General features: G+C 35.9%; 1 protein-coding gene across 1 annotated transcript; it reads right to left on the bottom strand.

The window, feature by feature from the left end:
- Positions 1 to 1976: 1976 nt before the first annotated feature.
- On the bottom strand, positions 1977 to 19696 carry LOC117337492 (kinesin-like protein KIF15-B). The gene is made up of 17 exons (XM_033898497.1): positions 19585 to 19696; positions 17514 to 17627; positions 16490 to 16651; positions 14729 to 14942; positions 12368 to 12477; positions 11577 to 11744; positions 10568 to 10765; positions 9824 to 9931; positions 8368 to 8473; positions 7578 to 7708; positions 6364 to 6441; positions 5876 to 5992; positions 5453 to 5533; positions 5003 to 5173; positions 4071 to 4278; positions 3666 to 3764; positions 1977 to 2024 (listed from the first exon to the last, which is right to left on the bottom strand). Exons 2-15 carry the CDS (start codon positions 17547 to 17549, stop codon positions 4162 to 4164), a joined length of 1797 nt encoding a protein of 598 aa, XP_033754388.1. The 5' UTR covers positions 17550 to 17627; positions 19585 to 19696; the 3' UTR covers positions 1977 to 2024; positions 3666 to 3764; positions 4071 to 4161.
- Positions 19697 to 20419: the final 723 nt, after the last annotated feature.

Here is a 20419-nt window from a genome sequence, read left to right on the forward strand (position 1 = left end):
GGTAAACTAACTACAGCTGACAGAACAACTTTAGTCATGGAGATGAAAGCTAGCAATAGGTGGAGTCGTGTAGGTGGTAAACTAACTATAGCTGACAGAACAACTTTAGTCATGGAAATGAAAGCTAGCAATAAGCAGAGATGTGTAGGTGGTAAAGCAGTAACATTTAAAATGATTTATTCATCAAACACTTATCTTAGTCATACACCTCCCGAGATATCTTAGTCATACACCTCCTGAGATATCTTAGTCATACACTTCCCCGAGATATCTTAGTCATACACCTCCCGAGATATCTTAGTCATACACCTCCTGAGATATCTTAGTCATACACCTCCTGAGATATCTTCGTCATACACTTCCCCGAGATATCTTAGTCATACACCTCCTGAGATATCTTAGTCATATACTTCCCTGAGATATCTTAGTCATACACTTCCCCGAGATATCTTAGTCATACACCTCCTGAGATATCTCAAGTTGCCATACACTTCCCCGAGATATCTTAGTCATACACCTCCTGAGATATCTCAAGTTGCCATACACTTCCCCGAGATATCTTAGTCATACACCTCCTGAGATATATCAAGTTGCCATACACTTACCTGAGATATCTTAGTCATACACTTCCCCGAGATATCTTAGTCATACACTTCCCCGAGATATCTTAGTCATACACTTCCCCGAGATATCTTAGTCATACACCTCCCGAGATATCTTAGTCATACACTTCCCGAGATATCTTAGTCATACACTTCCCCGAGATATCTTCGTCATATACTTCCCTGAGATATCTTAGTCATACACTTCCTGAGATATCTTAGTCATACACCTCCCGAGATATCTTTGTCATACACCTCCTGAAATATCTTAGTCATACACTTCCCCGAGATATCTTAGTCATACACTTCCCCAAGATATCTTAGTCATACACCTCCTGAGATATCTTAGTCATACACCTCCTGAGATATCTTAGTCATACACCTCCTGAGATATCTAATTAGTGATATACTTCCCCGAGATATCTTAGTCATACACCTTCTGAGATATCTTAGTCATACACTTCCCCGAGATATCTTAGTCATACACTTCCCCGAGATATCTTAGTCATACACCTCCTGAGATATCTGAGTCATACACCTCCTGAGATATCTCAAGTTGCCATACACTTCCCCGAGATATCTTAGTCATACACTTCCTGAGATATCTTAGTCATACACTTCCCCGAGATATCTTAGTCATACACTTCCCCGAGATATCTTAGTCATACACTTCCCCGAGATATCTTAGTCATACACCTCCTGAGATATCTTAGTCATACACTTCCTGAGATATCTTAGTCATACACTTCCCTGAGGTATCTTAGTCATACACTTCCTGAGATATCTTAGTCATACACCTCCTGAGATATCTTAGTCATACACCTCCCTGAGATATCTTAGGTATACACTTCCAGAGATATCTTAATCAGACACTTCCCCCGAGATATCTTAGTCATACACCTCCTGAGATATCTCAAGTTGCCATACACTTACCTGAGATGTCTCAAGCTGCCATACACTTACCTGAGATATCTCAAGCTGCCATACACTTACCTGAGATATCTCAAGCTGCCATACACTTACCTGAGATATCTCAAGCTGCCATACACTTACCTGAGATATCTCAAGTTGCCATACACTTCCCCGAGATATCTTAAGTTGCCATACACTTACCTGAGATATCTCAAGTTGCCATACACTTACCTGAGATATCTCAAGTTGCCATACACTTACCTGAGATATTTCAAGTTGCCATACACTTACCTGAGATATCTCAAGTTGCCATACACTTACCTGAGATATCTTAAGTTGCCATACACTTCCGGAGATATCTTAATCAGACACTTCCCCCGAGATATCTTAGTAATACACCTCCTGAGATATCTCAAGTTGCCCTACACTTACCAGAGATATCTTACGTTGCCATACACTTACCTGAGATGTCTTGGCTTTTATTGTGTCCTGTAATGTTTCACATTTCCTCTGGAAGATATGAAAATATTGGTATTGACTTACACACAAAACGTACTTTTTGGACATATTTTAATTACCCCCGAGTCATATTTGCCAGAAACAATTTTTACCTTTACTGTATTTTCAGAAAATCATTAACATTTTGATTTTAAAGAAACAATGCTCATATCTATACACAAGGATGCTGCGTTTGACTCAGAATGTCTTTCTTCTTTTGTGGAAAATAATAACTTTAGCTGATGACTAATGCTTCCCTTGAGGGGTTTAAAGATGTGATTCCAATAAAAATCAATGCCTTCGTCTTTGTCGCAAGCATGCTTTCAATATAGAACAGGGAACATATATGCACCATTCTTTTTCAAGAATAAGTATCCTAAACTAAACCAATCACAAGTTAAATACAAGAATTCCACGAAAGTAGATGTGTTGCCTGCGCAGAAAGTTGGGTGATTACAAGAGTTATTGCACGGAAACAGATTTTCTATTTATAATAACAAAAACTTTGACCTTTGGCCCAGTAAAAAAATTAAATTAAATCCCATGCAAGCACTTGTGTTAAGGAAAAACTGCATGAAAATTGAACTTGATAGGCCCAATGGAACTTGTGTTATCACAAGGAAACAAATATTCTATTTTTAGCAACAGTGACCTAAACCTTTCACCATTGGACCTGCAAAGCAATCCCAAGCAAGCACTTTTGGTAAGAAAGATCTGCATGAAATTTTAGTTTGATCAGCCCAAGGGAACTTGAGTTATCAAACAGAAACAAATTTTCTATTTTAACAAACAGTGACCTTGACCTTTGCACCAAAAAGCAATCCCAAGCAAGCACATTTGGTAAGAAAGGTCTGCATGAAGTTTGAGATTGATTGGCCCAAGGGAACTTGAGTTATCGCACGGAAGCCTCTGTACGGGCGACGTTGCCTCTGCCGCCACCTACAAAGTCATACCTATATATTGTCTGCTTTTTGCAGGCAACACAATAAGATCTTCTGGGTTTTTCAAATCAGAGTATTCAGCTTGGGAGTATTACTTAATAATTTGACTAAACTGTCTCATATCTTTTGAATCTTCAGAGCTTACATATCCGCCCCATTAAACCAGATGTCAAGACAACCTTGCACTTTTAAAGTATAAGTTTTTACGGTCATGTACTATAATATACAGAACTGACTTTTAACATTTCTGAAAAAAAAAAAAAAAAAAAATTCAGTGTGTAATATACTGCAAGGGGCCCCCATATGACTTGCCGGAATGCAGACTCTTTCGTGCATTGAACTGATCAGGGTATTCATTGACCCTCCTCATTGGAACCAGTTTCCATTCCTCATCCAGTGACGTCAACTGAGCAATGTTAATTGGCGGTTTGGCCTATGTTGTCTCCTACCGTCCAACTCGTCCCATAAATGTTCTATGGGAAAGAGGCCAAATCAACCAGAAACTTGGTAAGAGTACAAAAAACGTACCATCGATGGAGCTAACAGAGTGGCTCCCTATCTTTCAATGACACCGATAATATTAACTTTTTATTTCCCATAACCCGGGCAATTTCTAACTGTGTTTCGTTTTCCTTTCAGTACATGTATGTCTGGACTGTATAAACCCTGCCCTGTACCTGTATGTCTGGACTGTATAAACCCTGCCCTGTACCTGTATGGATTCCAGTTCAGCCTGGGTATTAGCGTACTCCTCCTGGATTTTGTCATTTGCCTCTGTGATACAGTCCAGGTCTTCCTTCATCATGCTCATCTGTTTTAGTAAATATTTTGTATTATTCTGTTAATATGTATTTTAATATATTTTTATAATAATACAACTGAATGTTGATATATGATTATCTCACCTCCAAAACCAGGCACATACATAAATGACCCTGGCTGTTAATAGGACGTTAAACAAAATAAACCAAATGTTTATCTTGAGCTGATCCGAGACCAAATTGCGTCAGTTTATGACCTTATAAAAATTGAGTTATCCTATGAGCCTCTACCTTGATTTAGTCTAGGAACATTTATCTTGAGTCAGTCTTTGAGACTAAGTCGGACCATTACTTACCTCAGCATTGTGATAATTGACCTGAGCCTCCAGTTTGGCCTGCAGTTCTTTGTTGACCTGTTCTCTGGTATTCAGGTCTGTGGATTGTTCCTCAACCTTTCTGTTTAGACTCTGACACTGCTGTGTCTGGTCCAGCAGTTTGTTGGTCTCCAGGTTGAGGGCCAGTTCTTAGCTCCTCGATACGAGACATGTAACCAGCCACAGCTTCCTATCAAATCACGAAACAAAAATCACAGAACAGAAGTATTAGTAAAGTTATTAAAATCTTTGTGAAAAGAGCCATGTTTTAATTGTCAAATTCACTAATAGTAAAAGTATTTTATTGGAAACAAGCATGCTGGGTATTGCTAAAGAAATGCATGTCCCTTACCAGCCCCCGCTAAAAATAGTAAGTGACCTTGACCACAAAACCCAAGAAACTTGAACCTGATCTGTAGCTACTCATACTGAAGTAACATACCAACTTTCACTAACATACCTTGAAGCATATGTGGCTGAGATAAATGTTGAAAACTGAGTGGACGGACAGACAGGCGGACAGACAGACTGGGAGGAAAACTATAGTTCCCAGGTTTCACAGATAGGGGACTATCAAACTTGAAAGCCAATAATGGAGCACAATTAATCCACAGATATTTGCATGTCTGAGTCTGCAGGAATCCATATCATCATCATCTTGACTAAAACCCTTGGATTTTAATACATAAACTTATCAAATGCAGATTCTTACTTGAAAGTCTGACTAAAATCTACCGCCACTATTAGTGATGACATCAATCTGTGTTTGGGAGAATTTGATTTACAGGAAACGACAGCGATAATGACCATTAGAACTCTGAAAAACAAACTCAGTTATTCTCATACTTGACTGTTGTCAATTCAGGGTGTGAGAGGAGTGGACATGACTAACACTACAGTATGTGGCTGCTGACCTTGTTCTGCTCCTGTTGTTTTTGTAGGGTGGAGATGATGTGTTGAGCGGCCTCTGTACTACCCTTCAGATTCTGTATAGTTTTATCCTGCTGTTCGATTTTCAATCTGGCTACCTCCGCTTCTGACTGTAGTAACTCATTCTCCTGAAGAAGCTGCAGGTTTTCTTTTTCCTAATCAACAGGTTAATCATGGCTATAATTATTAAAAGTCACACCTACAACAAGCATACATGGCTTTGCTAAAGCCTGGGTATTGCTAAAGAATATCAATATTGGTTTTAGTGTGAAGCAGTGTATAAGCTGTCAGCAATGTCAAATCTTTACATCTCTACAGTACATTTCATCTTGTCAACTTATTTAAACCACAAGATATGAACTTTCACGCAACTTCCCTTGATATGAATGATTTACATTAAAACTACATAAACCATACTACAGTTCATTCCTCACCTGGGCGGCTCCTTCCAATTGTGTTCGGCTCACCAGCTGGTCATGATTGTGTTTCTCAATGGCTAAACTCTTAGTCACCATCTGAAATGAGGACAGTGAGAAAAGTAAAAAAAAAAAACGGAAATCTATGAAATGACAGCTTAAAGAACTAACCAGGACTGCCAAAGTTTCAACTAGCTTGTTAGCCATGGAGAAGTCAGCAAGTTGTGACTGGAAAAACTATACATTTCAGTTGAACATACATTATGGTCTCTTCTATTTCAAACATACCTAAAACATTTTGTTTTAAAATAGAAATTATTATAAGCACGGTATGGGTTATAATTAGTTGTGTAAACACTTAGCAGGGAAAAAGTTGTGGAACGGCATTTATAAATAGGAGAATTGATGTTTTGACTACAGAGTATACAGTGTACTACTGACCTCGAGCTGCGACTGGACTTCCTCGAGCCTCTCCTTACCCTCCAGTAAGAGTTTCTCGAGGTCTCTCACCAGGCTCTCGTTGAATGTCACTGTGTCCTGTGCAGTCTCCAAGTCTTGCTGTTGAATTTTAAACACAAGTTATCATTAACTTGATCATTGTGTAACTTATCAAAAACAGTTAAATGCATGCAGTTTAAAAACAAGGATATATAACATATTTCCCCCCCCATCACATTTTGATAGTACAATTATACGCATTAAATTCATGGCATGTAACCTTCTCAACAAAGGTACCAATTTTGTTGTGCAATTTGTTTTTGTGCAAATTTTTGAAAGAATGTAATGGATATTTTTCAATTTATTTCAACACTGAACACATAAATTCAGGTACTTTTCAATGCATTCATGACTCAACGACATTGAAATGTGAGGAGCTTTAATATTTGTATGAAGCAAGTTAAACATATGATAATGAGAAGACCACTGACCAGAAGAATATCCCGTTCCTCACTAACACTCTCGTATTCCTGAGACATTTTACTCGTCTCCATTTCTATCTGCATCAGCTAGGAAGGAAAAAATTCATAACATATTAATTTTCTTGAAAATCAAGTTATCATGCCTCAGAACTATTGAGCTATCAAAGACTACATTATCCAGCCCAGCCTTAAGATGGTTATGCACCATATTTATCTATCAATAAGCCTCTGCATACAAATAAGCCCACTTTATTTTCACAGAATCATCAATTTTAAAATATTATGCTGCTAGTGGCTCACAAATAAAATCCTTCTCAAACTTAAATACTAAATTTTTACACTATGGGAGGGGTGTATTTGAGGACAAATATGGTACTTAACTTTTATTCTCGGGGAGGGGGCATATTTGTAAGAGGATAAATATGGTACTTAACTTTTATTCTCGGGGAGGGGGCATATTTGTAAGAGGATAAAATGGTACTGAACTTTTACACTAGGGAAGGGACTTCATTTTTCACAGGATAAAGTTATACATAAGCTAGGGGATGGAATGGAGCTTATTTGAGGATAAATACAACAGTATTAAACTTCTACACTTAGGCAGGGAGCTTATTTGAGGATAAAAATGGTACTTAATTTGTACAGTAGGGAGGGGGTTTATTTGAGGATAAAAATGGTACTTAATTTGTACAGTAGGGAGGGGGCTTATTTGAGGATAAAAATGGTACTTAATTTGTACAGTAGGGAGGGGGTTTATTTGAGGATAAAAATGGTACTTAATTTGTACAGTAGGGAGGGGGTTTATTTGAGGATAAAAATGGTACTTAATTTGTACAGTAGGGAGGGGGTTTATTTGAGGATAAAAATGGTACTTAATTTGTACAGTAGGGAGGGGGTTTATTTGTACAGTAGGGAGGTGGTTTATTTGTACAGTAGGGAGGGGGTTTATTTGAAAGAGAATAAATATGGTAATTTAGCTGAAAATGACAAAGTTATACCCTCCTTGGCAACTAAAGCGTGAATTGTGGAAAAGATCCATCCTCTTTAGCAAACTATTATTGATTATCCTAAGATACTTCATTACTTGTCTAAATCGTATTTAACTCAACTTTGTTGAGATGAGCTAACATCCTAAGAAATTAATGCAGCATCAATCACATCAGATGTTTTTCCTCGTAATTCGGACACTTTTTAAACAAGGTCTAGCCACAAGTTAGACTTACTCGAGTCTGTAAATTCCCAATGGTTTTCTGATATTGATCTTCTTCCTCTGTCTTTTTGGATTTAAAATCTTTTAGTTCTTTGTCAGAAGACTGCAGAACAACTTTTAAATCCTCGGCTTCCTCTTTAAAATCTGAATAATAAAAAAACATTAGCAAGCTTAAATTAAGGATCCCCAGATTCTATCAGGACATCCTAGCCATAACATGACTAGCTCAAATTATGAAAACTACTGGAATCTCATATTATTTATCATTGTTTTAAGATCAATTAAAGAAAGCACAGAATAGTGTCAAAATACAAACAAATGTGATAACTACACAATTCATTAAAGACCTTTTCATTTGTTGACCCAGAAAATGCCCTTTCATATTTGACCCCATGACCATATTTGGTCACTTCTGTCCAAATCAATGTAATGAAGCAAATTAAGAAATAAACATATTTAAGGACTGCTTTTAAATAAGCAAAATTTAAGACACTTTTTCTTATCAAATAAGCTGTGGCTCATAAGCCAATACTGGCTGGGTATCAGTTCGTAACTTGTACCTATTTTACTGTACTCTTTTATAAATATTATTTCCATGATGTAAACAAGTACAGTTTTATATAATATGCGATGAACTGTGATACGTGACACTATAATAAAATAAATTGTATTGTATAATAATGACTTAAGGTGGTTCATTCATATATAGAAGTAGATAGACTAGGACAGATTCCATTTATTGTACATAATTATATCTTGATTTAAGTGGGTGAGCTGTTTTCAAAATTGTTTGAAGATTTTACATGTCAAGTTTCTCTCTGCATCCTTTAACCTTCTGCGGAGTTCCACGAGTTCAGAATCTGACTTTTCACCAGTTGACGTCCTTTCCATTCTCTCTCTCTGCAGGATCTACAGATAAAACATAATTTTGAAATATTAAAGTGTGTTTACACCAGAAATTTAGTTTTGCCCAAAGCAGAAAATCCTATCTAGCAGATAAGGTAAGGCAGCAGAAAAACTGAATGATGCAAAACAAGATTAATTCTGTCTTTAAGATAGAGATATTTTAATAGAGATTTTAAATAGGTTTCAGAAAGAAAGAAAAAACTGTCGGGAATTGTGTCATTTAAGGTCAAATATGATATTTTGCAATTTTGAGGTTTTTTTTTAAGTGGTGACCATGGTTTTCACAGGTCTGAAAAACACAGAAAAAATAATTATCCTTTAGAGCTGTATTATAATTGCAAATGTTGTATAGATTACAAATACTTTTGCTTGTTTGGTTTTTGTTTAACGTCCTATTATCAGCAAGGGTCATTTAAGGACAAGCCAGGTTTTGGAGGTGTAGGAAAGCCGGAGTACCAAAAACCACCAGCCTACGGTCAGTACTTGGCAACTGCCCCATGTAGGTTTCGAACTCGCAACCCAGAGGTGTAGGGCTAGTGATAAAGTGTCGAGACACCTAAACCACTCGGCCACCACGGTCCCAATTATACAAATACAATGTATACATACTTTAGTACAGGCAATAGATAGGGCTATGTTACATCTAAAACATCTGCCTTATTTTTCAGAATTGGGCATTTTTTAATACAGAAACAAAAAGGTTACTGTAGTTATAAAGCGTTATTGAGAAATTTTAAACTAAATTATCTCTTGAACACATGAACACTATGCAGAATCTAAGACAGTGCTTTTCCAAAGTAAAATTAAAGCAAACTGCCATGATAATATTTACAACCTACGCAGAATATATATTTTATATATAACCTATTACTCTGATGGTTTAAAAGTTACCTGAACCAAAAAACATAAATTAAACAGATAAAATGTTCGTTTCAAAAGTGTTGAACACCTGTTATATGTAGCTGTATTGGATAAGAGTATCATGCATATGTGTCAGATAGTTTTCAACAAATCAAAACTTAAATAACGCCAGCATAGACTGTTTACTATTGTCGACCAACGAGAAAAGGCAGCTAGAAATTGTGTCGACTAGTTTGGTTTGTTTTTGTTTAACGTCCTATTAACAGCCAGGGTCATTTAAGTACGTGCCAGGTTTTGGAGGTGGAGGAAAGCTGGAGTACCCGGAGAAAAACCACCGGCCTACGGTCAGTACCTGGCAACTGCCCCACGTAGGTTTCAAACTCGCAACCCAGTGGTGGAGGGCTTGACAACGACTGTACTGGACAACAGTTAAATAATCTAGACCTTGGCTTGATGTATTCTCATCTATTCCAAAGGAGGTTTATATCTTACCTCAGTGAGTTGAGCGTTCTGGTGATCAATTTTTGAGATGTGTTGCTTCAGTTTGATAGCATCAGACTCATATTCATCGATTCTCTCCGTCATGTTGTTGATAGAGCTCTGAAAGTTTCAGGTCATATCTAGGTTAGTGATTTAGGTGAAAGACAGCAAAAGTTATTAATTTCGAGAGGGAAGCGAATGACATCTGATATAAAAAATGTCTATTACAATATATATATTATAATAATGGGACATTAAAATATTAAATGAAAAAAAATACAAACAAACAATTAACAAACTCCTATCATAATTGGTAGTAATCTTTCAAATAATAATTACTATCTGATTTCTTGCCAGATTAACAATGCCTTATGGGTGAGTAACATTGTTCAAAGTTCTAATGAAAATTTTGTAATTTTCTATGTAAAAATGATTTTACCGAAGTTCCAGAGAATAATATATATTAGAAGCTATGATTTTCCCCAAAGCAAACTCCTTTAGGCCTTACAATAAGATATTCAGTGATGGATACAGAAAATTGTGTAACTGAGGGCATGCCCCCATCAAATTGAAAACGATGGGGGCCCTTGATTAGCCTTATGGTAAAAGTTAAAATTTTGAAATTGGATCAGTTTTCAAGTTACTTCTTTACGTGAATGACACAAAGTACTATTACATTTTAAGAATTGACTTATTGCATCATTTCCATTAAATAATTGATAATAAAAGATAATACAGAAGAAATGTATACCACACCTGAAGTTGCTCCACTTCACCCCTAAGGGATTCATTGGCCTGCTGCATCATGAATGGAGGCTGAGTTTCGGCAAACAAGTCATCACCAAGATCCTCAACTTCTATGCTATTGTCCAGGTTGAGCTTGACACTGCTAGAAGAGTTAAGGTGGGTGTGGCTGCGGAGGTTGTATCTTATCTTGTTCGGTGTAGTGATGGTCTGAAGCATACAAAATTTTGTCATTTTAAACATCAAATTAGCAGGACTCAAAGTGGATATTTTTACCAGGTGGCCTATTTGGCTACCAAGTCACAAAATCTTGGCGCCAATTGGAAAAGTTAGTCGCCTGGTTAAGTTGTCTTAAAAAACCTTTTAATTCTTATATACAGTATAACATCTCTCTTGAACTTTTTCAATTGTGAACGTCATTTTAGCATTGACTGCTACCTTTGAAAGATTAACCAAATCGCAAATTTACATAGTTTTTTAGTGGCCATGCAGGTGCCTTATAGGTCAATAACTGGCCGCCAATGGTGAATTTAAGGCGTCATGATTATAATATTGTGTGTTGTTATCTGATAACTTTTTATCATAATGCTTTTATAGTCTATCAACAGAGGTTATTGTTATTGAATGATCTACAAATATTCAAAATGCAACATTTTTGCAAAATCATGTCTTTATAATTTTTTTTAATTGAGAGCACAATTTCACAGAACACCATAATTTTTCATACAGTGGGATGTTATGCTACATCTTTAAAAAAAATTGTTTTCAAGGCACAGTTCCGTTAGTCATTTTAATGAGTGTTTATAGTTTCTTATAGATGGCAGTTTATCTTACTATAATTTTTCTCAACTTTCATGTTGTCCCTACTTTTGTTGCTGAACTGTGTTCCTCCATGAAGTTTTCTAAACCAAAACCTGTATTAAAATCTCAATTTTGTTCATAGTTAGTTCTAAACGAAATTAATGTCCTTTTTTTCCCTTAAAAACTATTTTCACTCTTAAGAATAGTCTAGTGTACAAACCTGGACAGTTTGGAAGTGGACATCCCTCTCTAGCTTGCTCTTCAGCTGTTGAGCCTCCAAAACATTCGTCAGTTCTGTGATGGCCTTTTTCTGTGAAGCCACCTCAGACTCCAGCTCCATCTCTCTCTTCTCTGCAGCCTCCTTCTGCTCTGTCAGTGTTTGTTTCAGCTGTCAAATTTTACAAAATACCAATTTGAGGATGCATATAACTTTCTTTTTTCACATTTTTTTATCCTGATAACAGTGCTGATCTTTGACTTCAAAATATCATTTATATTGTAGTGCATGAATTAGTCTTCACAAAATGGATGGAAGGACAGACAAAGGGTAATGCAATTGTAATTCATGCCTCTAACCACTTCATGGTGGAGGCATAAAAATAAAAACACTGCAGGGCAGAACAATATACCCCCATCCCAATGCTTAAAAATATCCTTCAAAAATAGGATGTACAGTAATATAGTTAATGAAAATGTAGAAGGCTTAAGGTAATAAAACTTTTCATACGATAGAAGTTAATCAAATAATGATTACTAGTTAATGATCAGGAATTAAAAAGACACTCTACAGACAAAAGCATCGAATGCAAGTAGGTATTCTTAAATTTATTAATGATTGATATTATCAAAATAGATTTGCATGGTAATTAATCTTTTTACAATGTCTTGAAATAATTTCTCAACAAATCCTGCAGCAGACACCACAGGCTCACAACTCCCATGATATAATACCTAGTACATCCTAAGATTATACACACTAATTCAAAATATGTATGTTCAGATCACACTCACTGTAGCGACTTGTGCCTCCAGGGACTTGTTCTTCTCTATGGTAGCCACTGCAATATTGTCGACAGCCACTGGGGTGCGTGTGGGTGTCCCGACATATTCCTGCTCCGGATCTGTTATAATCATATCATATTGAATAATCCAAACCGGGACAATTTATATCAAATGCATCAAAATTTATTAATATCTCTTTGAATTTTTCAAAATCTGTTACCTCCCTTACTTCAATACTACTGTTGATGTCGGTACCGATTGATTTTGGATTTCAGGATTAGACTACTGGTCAGGGTTATTGTATCAAAATATACAATCACAGGTATTAGCTTTTATCATGGTTGATATTCTTGTCGTGCAAAACTTTATTTTAGTCAAAAATCCCTTAAAATAATCATCAATCTCCCTTTCTGGTTTACAAAAAGTAGTGTAATTTTAGTCGGCAGTGAAGCATTCTTAAAATTTTCAACTTCATACTCTGAATGATAAATATTACCTTACTGTATCGAATACGGACTAATTTTCTCCAATATCATAGTGTCATTTCAGCTGTAAAAAAGTTCAATCCCAATCCTGTTCTCCCCATGCTGGAAATAACACGTCCATTTATTCCAGTAAACTTTGAATTTTTTTTTAAACATTTCAAAGGGTCAAAACACTTTTATAACATTATGATCAGAAATAATATTGTGCCCTCAGGACAAAGAAAATGGAATTCAATTTTTGATAGAAGCAATATTTACTGGAGTCAGGTTTTCAAACTTCCGTTTATTGTAACTAATAACACAAAATTCCAATGGTTTCAATATAGAATCAATCACCATATTCTTACAACAAACTCTCTTTTATTTAAAACTCGAATGGTGCCATCGCCTTTGTGTACACTGTGTAACTCAGAGATTGAAACCATTATTCATATTTTATGGGAATGTCAGGAGGTTCAAAATCTTCTTCTTAGCTTTGAAACTCTTTTAGATACACTCCTTATTCCTTTTGGTTTTAATAAAGAATCATTTTTATTCCGTCTTCTCACACAAAATGTAAATGGTTAAATTGATAATGAAATTCTCATTGTAATTAAACAGTACATATATAAAATGCGCTGTCTGCACAAGTCCTTAAATTTAAATGCTTTAATAAATACTATACAGGACTATTTTAATATACAAAGATGTGTAGCTTATAGCAAAGGAGGTATGTATAAGGAGAGATTTAGAAACGAATGGCTAAAATGGGAAAAATTAATTAGGTTATAGCTTTCATTTCATAATATATTTAACTGACATGTCTCCTAGGCTCTAAAACACTAAACTGGTCAATAATTTTGCTTTGTTGCTCTGATAATATATTGTGATTTTTCCATCCCCTTTCTCTCCCTTTTTTGTCTATTTATCTTTCTATTTATGTATGTCAATACTGTCTGTATGTCGGTGTCTCTGTTTAGTCTGTCTGTGTCTTTCGGTCTAAGTAGGTTGGTGTTAGTCTATGTATCTGTTTGTCTGTATATGTCTGTCAGTCTTTCTGTATATGTCTGTGTCTCTGTTTAGTCTGTCTGTGTCTTTTTGTCTAAGTAGGTTGGTGTTGTTAGTCTATGTATCTGTCTGTCTGTGTGTATATATGTCTGTCAGTCTTTCTGTATATGTCTGTGTCTCTGTTTAGTCTGTCTGTATCTTTCTGTCTAAGTAGGTTGGTGTTGGTTTATGTATCTGTCTGTGTGTATGTCTGTCTGTTTGTCTGTACATGGATGAATAGCAGGATAATAGAAACAGAATGTGTGTTTAATATGCATTTTCTTATATATGTATGTATACAATAATATATACAACATGTGTAGTATGTGTGCACTTGTATGGGTATATATTTGAGTTGTAGTAGGTGCGGTATGTGGATATGTTTTCATGTAAGTGCTGTGTGTACATGCCAATGGATGGATATCAAAATAGTACATGTATGTGTAGTAAAGCATGTGTGCTCATTGTCATATGCAATAGTTAGTATATGACTATATGTAGTACGTATGAACATGTATATGTGTATAGTGTTGTGTACATGTATGTATATGTACTAGAACATTCATGTGTGTGGGAAGGTGTTTGCGTGGGGTGTGTCATTCTCATTCATCAGAGTTACTTCCCTTCGTTTCATATGTCACTCGGTCAGTACGGTGGTGTAGCTTAGCAGACTCTGGGGGGCGAGAATGGGGGTGTGTTGGTGTGTATGTGTGTGTGTAAGCTTGTGCGTAGTAAATTATAATAGAAATACACATCAGTGCTGAAAGGTGTGAATGACCATAAAATGTAGATGTCTTGTGTTTGTTGATAATATATGTTTAACTGAATAAAATATAAATTACAAAAAAATAAACATTACCTTCATTGCTTTGTTTTTCCATCAGATCAAAATACATGCGTTCCAACTCCATCATACGCTCGTTGCTTGTTAAGGTACTCCCTTGGTTATTGTCACTCATCCGATATTGCTGCAACTCTGACTTGAGATGCTGGATCTCCATAGCATACTTAGTCACAATAGGGTTGTGTTCTAATTTGTCCTGTAAGTTGCAAATTTCTGCTTTCAAATCAGCCTGAAATAGATAAATCAAGACTTATATGGGTCAAGGTCACAGCTATCTAGAAGGTCAAGGACACAAAAAACTTGAAGTTTAACTCTTTCCGTACTCACGACGACTACACACGTCACAAAAACGTGCTCTTGTATCCTTCATGACGACTACACACGTCGCAATAAACATGCCTTCCATCCTTTGTGATGACTCAAATCGTCGGAAAACATCGGGAAAGATGTTGATATTACTTGCTGATTCAGCATAGTCATACGAAGGAATTGACACAGAAATGATGTTTTTAAGAAATAATAAGCAATGTAAATATTGTATTGATGAATTATTTTACATACCAGAAGCATATTCATTCGTTAAGATTGTCTATTTCAAAGAATTCTGACGGTTCATGCCGGGTTGTTTACATAGCTACAAAATGGCGGATTTACTTCTGTTTTCTGCGAGATTGTGGAGGTGTTAAACACAATAAAGCTATTAAAAACGATAGAATATATATAATTGAGTAACGTTTATCATCAAAATAATTAAGAAATATGTAAAATATTTTTATACAACGAAAAAACCATGTTTTGGCTGCGTGATTACTTGCACACGTGATACATGTGCCGATCAATATGTCATTTCCCAAGATTCTGCATGGTGATTCTGCCGTATTTTAAAGAAAAAATTGGGCAAAAGAGTTTCCGTACTCAGTATTCATTCCATATGATAATTTTCCTTTAATATTAAGCATCACACAACAGTAAAAGATCGTTTTATCGACGTCTGATGTGATAGCCATATGCTCCCGAGAAATTTGAATGAGTACGTAAAGAGTTAAGGTCATGATCAGGAAAATTCAAATTAATGATTAACTAGGTCAAGTTCAGTTATCCAGAAGGTCAAGGTCACATTTAAATGCAAGTTTAATGCTATGATAAACTAGGTCAACCTAATTATTAACAAGGTGAACGTCACAGTTAACTTGTTCAGGGCAAACACTAATTTGAAGGTCAAGGACAGATTTTTTTTGTAAATGCTACATACAGCAACTCTCAATCTTGTTTGATGGAAATTGAGTTAAAAGCAAATCAAGCATTGTTTGTGAAGCAGAGAAATATTGGTCATAATGATTGTTGGTCTCCCATAAATACCCCAAAAATGGTGCCGCGACTTCATAATTTATTGTACACAAGAGCAATTAAGTTTGACCCTTGACCCTCTCATTTCGACTAATGACTTTGAATGTGGTCAAGTGTGAATTTTTACCTTGACCACTGATCACAAAATACAATCTGGTGTAAAACTGAATTGATGGCGTGAATATGAACTAAATCTAACCAAGAGTTTATGATATATCATAGTCATTACTAATATACCCTCCTGGTAACACACTTTCCTTTCACCTAGGCGGCCAGGGTTGGATTCCCCGATCAGACATGAAAAGATATTGGGTGAACTGCCCTACCACGTGGGTTTTCCCCAGGTTTCCTGGTTTCCTCCCACAGTAAAAACCCCTAAACTGAAGTTCAAAACAAAATAATCTGTTTTTTTATTTTCAATTTACTCACAGCATGTTCTTCTGAATCCTCCCATCCTTCCTTTGATTTGACGGTCTTCTCCAGTCTTGAGATATGGTTTTCCCGAAACTTTATTATCATTTTTGTTGACTGTAACATTTTATCTTTTTTATTGCAGAGCTCTTCAAGCTTCAGGATCTTTTCTTGCAGAGGCTGAAATGAAAACACATTTTATAAAAGATTAATGCATACCATTGTTTTTAGGTCACCTTTCTATTTGTACAACATTTGACCTCATAAACGCTCTGTGCACTTAAACAAAGATACATTAAGTAAAGTGCTGTAGCATGTAATGAAACTGTTTATAAAGATATGTTCCCATGTAAAATCTGCATGATTGAAGCAAAAGAAATAAAATGATTCCTTCTTCTAACAATCTATTTCTATGGCATAGTCTTTGTGTTTTTCTAGTTAAAATGTATGATACCAAAATGGGTTGGTGTATGAGAAGCAATTTCTTTGCATATATTCAAAATTTCTATATATCTAAAGGGAAGAAAGCAGCTAAAAGACGAGGAAATTATTAAATCCAACAAAATTTTAAGTACTACTGCACAGGATTCACTACAAAAGTATTCATTGACATGTTTGCTGGGTTTATCACCTCTTGAACAGCCAGATACATTTAAAGGCAGGGTCTCCTTGTAGTAGTTAGTGACTACTTCACTGAACAACATATGGGAGGCCCGTCGCATGTCAACCCGAGCAATAAGGGTAAAATTTCTTCCCCAAGAACACAACCACAACAGCAAAGGCCAGCCTACATCTCAGCTTCCCCAGAAACACAAACTGATAGGTAGGGAATGTCACACTACGCTAGACCTCAGATCATCACCCGATATTACATGGCCAGTGCTCTTACGGACTGAACTATCGTGGCCCCTTCGTAGAACCAGACAAATGATTTATTTTCGACATTTTCATTACATTTGAATTGCTCTTTATTCCAAATCCCATTGCAAAACTATTACTGTAGGACTTATTTCATATCTAAAAAGTGCTAACTGATACAAACCCTCTTGTCTACATCTGATTTCTCCTTCAGCATCATGGCATTCACAAATCTCTCCTTCCATACAGACGAACCAGCTTCTTGGCCTTTAGGACATTGTGGCTGTACAGTACCCTGCTGAAAAGTATATATCACCATTCATAATATTATCTAATTGGTCATGTAGTAGTAAAAACAGTACAAGTAAATCGTCAAATTGTTTAGGCAATCCCCCCCCCTTTTTCAATACAAAAGTTAATTACAAACAATCATATATAGATATAGAACATGGAACAACAATTAAGTTTAGTAGATAACCAATGAACAATATTGATATGTTTGTATAAATGATCCCTTCAGTCAATTAATTCATTCGCTATAGTCCTATTGTTATTTATAAGAAAAAATCTTATGTGGTGTTCAGATGGATATAACTAAATAAAGTACAGTGGAACTTCTTTAACTCGAACTCGGATAACTCGAATACCCCGCTTAAATCGAAGTACCTCGCCGGTCCCGGCCGAATTCTCTCTTTATCTTAGTAAAAAAAACTCGGAAAATTCGAATTCGGATAACTCGAAAAACTCGGATAATACGAAGTAAAAATTTGGTCCCAACAATAAAAATCCTACTTGAAATGTTCGAATAACTCGAAGTATAATTTTCGTCGATCAGTGGCAGACGCCGACATTTTTTAAGAGCTAAATTCCGTTTGTAATACTGAACAAATCGGCACTACTAACCTACATGCTATTATAAGTGTTTCATGAATTCATAAAAGAATTTGTCGGTTGAATCTTATAACAACAAGTCTTGGTGATAAAAAGTACTGCTTTACTTACATCAGGTAATTTCCCAAGGCGGTCGCCGATATCAGTACACACGATAGTCAACAACTCATCTACCCGTTCGCTCAAGCGGAACTAATCTCTGACACACCGGTAGATCTACCGGCTGATGTTTTTACAGGTGTAGAAATGACACAGTCACCGGCGCCTATTAAATCTTTAAACTGCTGAAACAATAGCGTAATTACTGCCGAGGTGTTCAGAGTACAACTGTAACGGTCAGTGCTGTCTATTAAATCGGATAAAACGCCAACTCAGTTACAGTAACATTTTATACGCACATGCGCAGCCCAACTTCCGGTGCTAATACACATGGAAATGGCGTGGTTATCAATAAAAAGTAAGTAGGCCGATCAAACAGTATTTTATATATGTCCAATAAAAGGTAATGGTTCTGTTACGTTTTGTATGCAATCTGTGTTAAACTTAAACGGTTATTTGTTTTGACATTAATAACTTGTTATTTTGTCGAATTCCGTTTTATCGTTTACCTTTTGCAAACATGACTTGCACATCAGATCGTTATTGAAGTGACTAAGTGAAAGAAACTTTATCGTGACTGTATATCGGCAAAACTACACTAAATTACAAGTGACATAACGAAACATTACATATATATTTACATGTATTGACCAGTCTTCACACTAAACTGATGAGCGACAGAGCGAAGTTATAATGATTATATAATGTTGACAAATATTGACCAAACTTTTCACCAAAAACGATAACTCGCTTAATTCGAACAATCGGATAACTCGAAGTTTTTCCGTGGTCCCGTCGACTTCGAGTTAACGAAGTTCCACTGTAATAAAAGATTTAAAAAGTAACAGCGCAAAATAAAATCAGCACATACTATGTAGCAATAAATAAAACACTTTTTTTTGCTGCCAATTAATGGAAAAGGAGCTAAATGCAAAATTTAACCAGATTTCTAATTTGTAAAGTTTTAGCATGAAAAAGCTATGAATCATGTGCAAGATGAAGTCTTCCAAAGAACAATGATGATTTTTGCAAAACTTCTTAGTTTGATAAAGAGTTAACAGAAAAGAAAAATGTAAAATCTTAAGAAAGGCTGAAAATAGCTATTTTCGGAGAGTCAAAAGACTAAAATCAGCCAATTGGCTTAAGATTCCCATCTCTGAGAATCATAAAAATATGCGATACACATATCAAACTGAATATGATTGTTTGCCAAGAGAAAATATCAGTCACTCACAGAACATTTTTGGCTGTAAAGCATATCTTACTTAAAGCAGCATCCCCTCTAGCTGACAATAGTTGTTGGTTTTCCTCCTTCAGACGTCGGATCTCTGCTTGTAGAGACATCAGATTTCCCTGTGTATCCTCATTCACTACAGCCTGTTAGTGGGTAACAGTTAAAATATTAATAATAATTATAAATTTGTGTGAAATATCCTAAAGTACCTCTAGGGTGGAAGATCTGTCTATCCATTGAAGACTTGGGAGTAGAAGTACCCCGAAAGGGTTCACCATCATCCAACACCCTCAAAACCTTCATTTATACCAGTGTAAAAGACAAACAAATGAACTTGCACTACTCCAACAACAAGCATACTGAGTGATGATAAGTAATACATGTCCCCTACTGGCCCCCGCCAACTTTTATACACTGTAATGATTTTTAAAGAAACCTGGATTTTCTAAAACTAGTAACAGTGACAATGGACCTTCACAAAACAACCTTGAACCTCAAACTTGTCCAAGACATTATGGTTCTTTGTAGTTGAGTGAGGATTGATCAAAATCCCTCAAGGTACGAAGTGTAAGGTACATACCAACAAGACGGAGAGGAGGAAACCTAAACCCCCCAGTGGGGGACTTTAAATAAAATTGTGAATATTAAAAATGCCAGGTTAATAAATTCGTCAAAATTATTAATCATTAAAATTGTCACAAGCTAACGAGAGCAAGACTTATCAGGTGCTACCCAGAAATGTATCATCTTGATAAAATCTGCTCAAAATACAGTCGAATCTGTCCAAACGACCATCTCTATTTAGCGACCCTCTGTTCTAAGCGACCATTTCAATTCCTCCCGAGCGTTTTCGCTATATATTTTAA

Source organism: Pecten maximus, chromosome 11, assembly GCF_902652985.1.
Source record: "Pecten maximus chromosome 11, xPecMax1.1, whole genome shotgun sequence".
NCBI classification, from domain to species: Eukaryota; Metazoa; Mollusca; class Bivalvia; order Pectinida; family Pectinidae; genus Pecten; species Pecten maximus.